Raw genomic sequence first — 7,988 nt, forward strand, 5'->3', positions numbered from 1 at the left:
CTGTAATCCCAGCTACTCGGGAGGCTTAGGCAGGAGAATCGCTTAAACCTAGGAGGTGGAGGTTGCAGTGAGCCGAGATCTTGCCACTGCACTCCAGCCTGGGCAACAGAGCGAGATTCTGTCTCAAAACAATAGAAAGGGAGTAGACAGCCCACAGAATTGGAAAAATACATATATCTGACAAAGGATTTTTACATAACATACACGAAGAACTTTCTACAGATCAACAATAAAAACAGCTTAATAAAAAGAATAGACAAAAGACTTGAACTGACAACTTGCAGAAGAAAATATACAGCCAATAGATAAATGAGAAGATGCTCAGTGTGATTATTCACTCAGGAAATGCACACAGTAGGTAATGTTTTACTCTCACTGAAATGGCTGACATAAAAAAGAATGATTATACCAAATGTTGTCAAAGATGTGGAGCCACTGGAACTCTCATAAGTAGCTAGTAGGAGTCTAAAATGGTACAACTGCTATGGAGAAATGTGTGGCAATTTCTTATAAAAGTTAAGAACTGGCCAGGCACAGTGGCTCACACCTGTAATCCCAGCACTTTGGGAGGCCAAGGCCAGGGGATCACCTGAGGTCAGAAGTTTGAGACCAGCCTAACCAACATGGTGAAACCCTGTCTCTACTAAAATACAAAAAATTAGCCAGACATTGTGGCTCACGCCTGTAATCTCAGCTACTCATGAGGCTGAGGCAGGAGAATGGCTTGAAGCCAGGAGGCGGAGGTTGCAGTAAGCCAAGATAGTGCCATTGCACTCCAGCCTGGGCAACAAGAGCAAAACTCAGTCTCAAAAAAAACCAAAACAAAACATTAAGGACCCAGCAAGCCCACTTCGGGGTATTTATCTAAAGTGAATGAAAAAATATATATCCAAAAAAATACTTGTACAAGAATGTTCATTTAACCCTAAGCTGGAAAAAAACAATCGGCTATCAACAGGATAATGAATAAATTAACAGCAATTTATTCTTACCATGGCATACTACTGGGAAATGAAAAATAATCAAATAGGATGTATAAAACAACATGGCTGAATCTTGTTGAGACTTTAAAAAGCCAGAAAAAAGAGTAGTACATACTGCATGATTCCACTTTTATGCAGTTCCATAGCAGACACAACTGATCCATAGTGATAAAGGTTAGAAAGTGGTTCCTTGAGCCGGGCGTGGTGGCTCACACCTGCAATCCCAGCACTTTGGGAGGCCAGGGCGGGTGGATCACGAGGTCAAGAGAATGAGACCATCCTGGCCAACATGGTGAAACCCCGCCTCTACTAAAAATACAAAAATTAGCCGGGCCTGGTGGCATGCGCCTGTAGTCCCAGCTACTTGGGGGGGCTGAGGCAGGAGAAATGTTTGAACCCGGGAGGTGGAGGTTTCAGTGAGCTGAGATCATGCCACTGTACTCCAGCCTGGTGCCTGGTGACAGAGTGAGACTCTGTCTCAAAAAAAAAAAAAAAAAAAAAGAAAAAAAGAAAGTGGTTCCCTGAATGGTGGAGGAGAATATTGGTTGGAAAAGGCCATCAGGGAACTTTGTGTCTTGAGAGAAGTATTCAGTCATTTGTTTTGGATGGTGGTTATAGAGGTGTGTAGAATTGTCAGAGCTCTCATCAAACTGAATATTTAAAATCTATACTTTATATCTTAGTAAATGTATTGAATTATAAATTGCAAATAATTACTCATTGAACCATTTTAATGTTATTCTTTCTCATACTTAGCTAAGGAGAAAAAAATTTAAGTTCTTTATTCAGTCTGATGATTTTCCCACCATTTTATCTTCATAGGTTTTGTGTGGCTATAAAGAAAGAGAATTATCCAGATTATATGCCCTCAAACATATTTTCTGACAGTGCAAAACAGATTTTCAGACAGCCTGGGCATACCATATATCTCCTGCCAACTGTGGTAATCTGCAACTTGCTACCCTGTGAACTTGATTTTTATGTTAAAGGAATGCCAATTAATGGGACGCTGAAACCTGGCAAGGAGGCAGCCCTCCACACAGCTGATACATCCCAGAACATTGAACTGGGTAAGGATTTAGTCAAGTGATCATTTGTCATTATTCTGTTAAAATATCAGTGAGTATTTTGTGATTATTTGGTAAGCATCTTGCAGAAATTGGGGCACATGTAATATCTCAGTAAGCCAGCTCAGAGGAATTTGTGCAGTTAAAAAAAATAATCTTTAGCTGGAGGTGGCAGCACACACCTGTCATCCCAGCTTCTCAGAAGGCTAAGGTGGGAGAATTACTTGAGTCTAGGAGTTTGAGGCTTCAGTGGGTTATGCTCATGCCACTGCCCAGCAGCCTGAGCAACATAGTAAGACCTCGCCTCTGAAAAAAAAAAACTACAAAAAATGATAAGAAAATAACAAACCAAAAGGTTTACAGAGGAAGCACTCAACAGAGCCTTTTTTCTTATATTGCTCACATGACGTATGATTGCTCACATGACATATGATTGTAGGAAGTCATTTCATCTTTTTTTTTTTTTTTTTTTTTTTTTTTTTTTTTTGAGACAGAGTCTTGCCCTGTCGTCCAGGCTGGAGTGCAGTGGCATGATCTCGGCTCACTGCAACCTCCGGCACCCAGGTTGAAGTGATTCTCCTGCCTCAGTCTCCTGAGTACCTGGGATTACAGACACAGGCCATTACGCCTGTCTAATTTTTGTATTTTTAGTAGAGACAGGGTTTCACCATGTTGGTCAGGCTGGTCTCGAATTCCTGACCTCGTAATTTGCCTGCCTCAGCCTCCCAAAGTGCTGGGATTACAGATGTGAGCCACCGCGCCTGGCCATCATTGCATCTTTCTAAACTATGCTTTTCCCAAGCAAAATCTTATGCTGCTTCTCTTTTTAGTGAAAAGATAAATGTTTGCTAAGCACTCACTCTGTTCCAAGCATAGCTGAGCTTTTTCATACATGTAATCTCATGTGATCCTTACAGAAATAGTTATTTGCCCCATTTTACTGTTGAAGAGATGGGGGTTTGGAACGCATCAAGTAATTTTCGGTTGTAAGAATTGTTAAAAGGAAAACTTCCGCCAAATTAAATGAGTTTAATTGAGCAATGAATGATTTGCAAATTGGGCAGCCCCCAGAATCACAGCAGATTCAAGACTCCAGGGATGCCTCATGATGAGAACAAATTTATAGACAAAAAAGGAAGTGACATACAGAAATCAGAGGTGAGGTACAGAAACAGCTCGGTTGGTTACAGGTTGGTGTTTGCCATATTTGAACAGTTTGAACATTCAGCAGTGTATGAGTGGGTTGAAGTATGGCCGCTGGGATTGGCCAAGACTCAGCTATTGTTACAGCGACATACTCCTAAACCAGGTCTTCACTCTTGTCTACCTATTAAGTTAGGTTGCAGTTCATCGACAAGGACTCATATAGAAGTACAGAGTCCTCAGGCCATATTTAGTTTGCTTTAATAGGGTGAATGAAGTCAAAGTAGAGAATTACCATATTTGCAACACTTAAAGAGGAATGGTGATTATAGTTCGCAATATTGTATGATATATTTTATAATAGCTAGAAGAGAGGATTTTTAATGTTGTAACTACAAAGAAACGCTGAATGTTTGAGGTGATGAAAATGCCAACTACCCTGATTTGATCATTTCACAATGTATATATGTATTGAGACATCTCACTGTACCCCCAAAATATGTACAATTATTATATGTTGATTAAAATTTTAATTACCTCCACCTCCTGGGTTCAAGCAATTCTCCTGCCTCAGCCTCCTGAGCAGCTGGGATTACAGGTTCCTGCTACCATGCCCAGCTAATTTTTGTATTTTTAGTAGAGATGGGTTTTCACCATGTTGGCCAGGCTGGTTTCAAACCCCTAACCTCAGGTGATCCACCCTCCTTGGCCTCCCAGAGTGTTAGGATTACAGGCATGAGCCACTGCACCCAGCCAAAAATAATTTTTTTACAAAGCAAAGAGGTACTTTTGGAATTTGGGCAGAAAATATGTTCCTTTAAGACTACCATACACAGGTTGAAGTAATAATAACTTAGATATTTATGATTTTACAGTTTTATAAGTGCTTTTGCTACGTTATTTCATGTTATCTCCATTTCACAGAGGGCGGACCTGAAACTCATGGAGCTTTAGCTATGTGTATGTCCCACAGTGACAAGATTACATTGCAATTACCATATAACCCTTGAACTTAATTTAGAAAAGTAGTGCAGTGCTATTCACTCTAAATAAAATAGGTCTTTGGCATATAAGAGGTTAATTTTCTAATATGTTTCTTCAAGTACTTATTAAGCCCCTGTACAGAATCGAAATGTCTGCCTATCCCATCACCATCTAAACACCTAGCACTGCTTCTCCTAAGCATTCTGCATTCCACAGCTTCTCACTTTTCGTAGCAGTTATCTACATTGTGCACATGGGTCCCAAAGAGTTTAAATAACTCATTCCACATGATGAAGGTAGTAAGGACAGACTGGAGCTTTGAAACCAGTCAGTTTGGCTGCAGAACTGCCTCTTACCCTGCACTTGCGTTCCTATGTTTCAGGCACCTAGCACAGAGCCTGAAGTATAGCAAACTCCTAAGAATCATAACTATTATTGATAGTTTTCTGATATTCTAACCCTTTTGATTATGCAGTTTAGACTTCCTAGCATGACTTCCAGGCCATCTGGTATGCTTATATTGATTCTTACCCCAGCTAGTGGGAAAGAGCCATTCTTTTTTTTTTTTTTTAAATTGCATTTTAGGTTTGGGGGTACATGTGAAGAACATGCAAGATTGTCACATAGGTACACACATGGCAGTGTGATTTGCTGCCTTCCTCCCCTTCACCTATATCTGGCATTTCTCCCCATGCTATCTCTCCCCAACTCCCCACCCCCTGCTGTCCCTCCCCTATTTCCCCCCAACAGACCCCAGTGTGTGATGCTCCCCTCCCTGTGCCCATGTGTTCTCATTGTTCAACAGCCACCTATGAGTGAGAACATGTGGTGTTTGGTTTTCTGTTCTTGTGTCAGTTTGCTGAGAACGATGGTTTCCAGGTTCATCCATGTCCCTACAAAGGACATGAACTCATTATTTTTGATGGCTGCATAATATTCCATGGTGTATATGTGCCACATTTTCCCTGTCCAGTCTATCATCGATGGGCATTTGGGTTGGTAACAGGTCTTTGCTATTGTAAACTATGCTGCAGTGAACATTTGTGTCCATGTGTCCTTATAGTAGAACGATTTATAATCCTTTGGATATATACCCAGTAATGGGATTGCTGGGTCAAATGGAATTTCTATTTCTAGGTCCTTGAGGAATCGCCACACTGTCTTCCACAGTGGTTGAACTAATTTACACTCCCACCAACAGTGTAAAAGTGTTCCTATTTTTCCACATCCTCTCCAGCATCTGTTGTCTCCGGATTTTTTAATGATTGCCATTCTAACTGGCGTGAGATGGTATCTCAATGTAGTTTTGATTTGCATTTCTCTAATGACCAGTGATGATGAACATTTTTTCATATGTTTGTTGGCCTCATGTATGTCTTCTTTTGTAAAGTGTCTGTTCATATCCTTCGCCCACTTTTGAATGGGCTTGTTTGTTTTTTTCTTGTAAATTGGTTTTAGTTCTTTGTCAATTCTGGATATCAGCCTTTGTCAGATGGGTAGACTGCAAAAATTTTTTCCCATTCTATTGGTTGCCAATTCACTCTAATGACTGTCTCTTTTGCTGTGCAGAAGCTGTGGAGTTTGATTAGGTCCCATTTGTCTATTTTGGCTTTTGTTGCCAATGCTTTTGGTGTTTTGGTCATGAAGTCCTTGCCTATGCCTATGTCCTGAATGGCTTTGCCTAGATTTTCTTCTAGGATTTTTATGGTGTTAGGTCTTATGTTTAAGTCTTTAATCCATCTGGAGTTAATTTTAGTGTAAGGTGTCAGGAAGGGGTCCAGTTTCTGCTTTCTGCACATGGCTAGCCAGTTTTCCCAACACCATTTATTAAACAGGGAATCCTTTCCCCATTGCTTGTTTTTGTCAGTTGTGTCAAAGATTGGATGGTTGTAGATAACGTTGTGTTGCCTCCAGGGCCTCTGTTCTGTTCCATTGGTCTATATATCTGCAAAGAGCCATTCCAATGAAGATTTTTACCAGTTAGATACTTAGTTATTGGTTTTTTGAAAAGGAATCCAATTTACTTTTGCTGTGAGCTATTTTGACAAACTAAAGTAAGAACTCTGTAAATTAATAGTTTATATCTTCTCCAGGGGTGTCACTGGAGAATTTCCCTCTCTGTAAAGAATTGCTCATTCCACCTGGAACCCAAAACTATATGGTGAGAATGCGACTCTATGATGTCAACCGTCGGCAGCTAAACCTCACTATCCGGATTGTGTGTCGAGCAGAAGGATCCTTAAAGATCTTCATTTCTGCTCCATATTGGCTGATTAACAAAACAGGTACATACAGGGGCTGCTCAAGTAGGTCTTTGGCATTAGTCATGGGAATTCAGATTTATTTGCTTAGCCAACTAAATGGAGCCAATGCAAATAGATTACTTCAACAGTCTGAGCTGCTGAAACATTCCTGCTTCCATCATAAATGCTTAATCATGCTCAAAACTGTCCTTTTAGACAAGGAACTGAGCCTACTAAATAGATTCAGTTTTTACTCTTTTCCCCCTTGATGATTTTATTCATACACATCTGCATCTCTTTCAGATAGACTGGGTGGTATTGATGTAAACTTTTCTCCTCCTTCATAAAGGGTTGCCGCTGATCTTTAGACAGGACAATGCCAAGACAGATGCTGCAGGCCAGTTTGAGGAGCATGAGCTGGCCCGGAGCCTGAGTCCTCTCTTATTCTGCTATGCTGACAAAGAGCAGCCAAACCTGTGAGTACAATTATTTATGGGAAGGGGAAATAAGCTCCCAGGGAAGGGAAGAAATTAGTAAAGGCCATAATATATCCGTGTAAGTAGAAGTATACTGTAGATAACAATCCTGACTTGGCAGGGGAATAGAACAATGACCTAATGGGATTTTTGGGGATCTAATTTCTGTGTTATTTGATACTGAAAATAAACCATTTGGTTGGTTTATAATGAAAGCTAGTTTTATTTTACATGCATTGAAGTAGATTTCCTATTCATAACTCTGCCAACGAAGAGAAAGCCACGTGTTCTCCTTCTCTTCTCTGCAGTTTCTCTTCCTCTGTAAACTTTTAGCACAGGCACAGGAGCTGGCCTCAGAATGGACGTAGACTGGTTCTTTAGTAAAGCCATCAGCCTCATAATCCAATTCAGGATTTGTATAACATTTTGAAATTCGTCCCTTTTACCCTTGAAGTAAAATATGCCATTTTAAGTTCTCAAAGAACTCATTGCATGTTTAAAAGCAGGGACAAAAAACAACTGTGAGGATTAGATGACATGTGCTTTTAATGTATGGTAGGAGCATTAATTCACTTTTGTTCTTGGTTTTGACATTCTGCTTTTTACAAGAGTCTTTTAATAGAGCTCTAATCAAAGATAAATGGGTGTATCCAATAGTGTTAAAATGCCATACCCTGTTATCGGTAGAATTATGCTGACAGCTTAACAGAAAGTCTTCTGGAGTATCACACTTCAGTGGGTACTGATGTTTACCAGGGAAGGTTGGAGTGTAGATTGGTGTTTGAGGCCAGGAGAGAGGATTGACAAGAGTTCTGGATATTGTAGGGGATGCAGCCAGCCTCTTGGCATGTGCAGCAAGTCCAGTCTCATTTTTCTCCTGAAATGATTTGGACAGTTTTAGATTTAGGACTTGACATGTGTTACACAGTGTGTTTTATCTATGAATTCCACAGTTCCCAAAGTATTTTCACATAGCCCATCCCATTGGATTCTTCCCACCATCCCAAGCGTTTAGGCAGGGCAGGAAATAATGTGTTTTTTTGTTTGTTTTGTTTTCTTTTGTTTTTTTTTTTTTTTTTTTTTTTTTTTTTT

The 7,988-nt window shown here is 40.1% G+C and overlaps 1 protein-coding gene across 5 annotated transcripts in view; it reads left to right on the forward strand.

Moving 5' to 3' along the window:
- Positions 1 to 7,988, forward strand: part of VPS13D (vacuolar protein sorting 13 homolog D) — a 296,629-nt gene that overhangs the window by 127,962 nt on the left and 160,679 nt on the right. For all 5 annotated transcript variants that reach the window (XM_032300439.1, XM_032300440.1, XM_032300441.1 and 2 more), the window contains 3 exons: positions 1,806 to 2,053; positions 6,271 to 6,462; positions 6,770 to 6,896. In XM_032300439.1, the coding sequence (XP_032156330.1) occupies positions 1,806 to 2,053; positions 6,271 to 6,462; positions 6,770 to 6,896 (567 nt within the window). The remainder of the gene's footprint in view (positions 1 to 1,805; positions 2,054 to 6,270; positions 6,463 to 6,769; positions 6,897 to 7,988) is intronic.

Source organism: Sapajus apella, unplaced genomic scaffold (assembly GCF_009761245.1).
Source record: "Sapajus apella isolate SASKATOON/1434 unplaced genomic scaffold, GSC_monkey_1.0 scaffold43, whole genome shotgun sequence".
Lineage (NCBI taxonomy): Eukaryota > Metazoa > Chordata > Mammalia > Primates > Cebidae > Sapajus > Sapajus apella.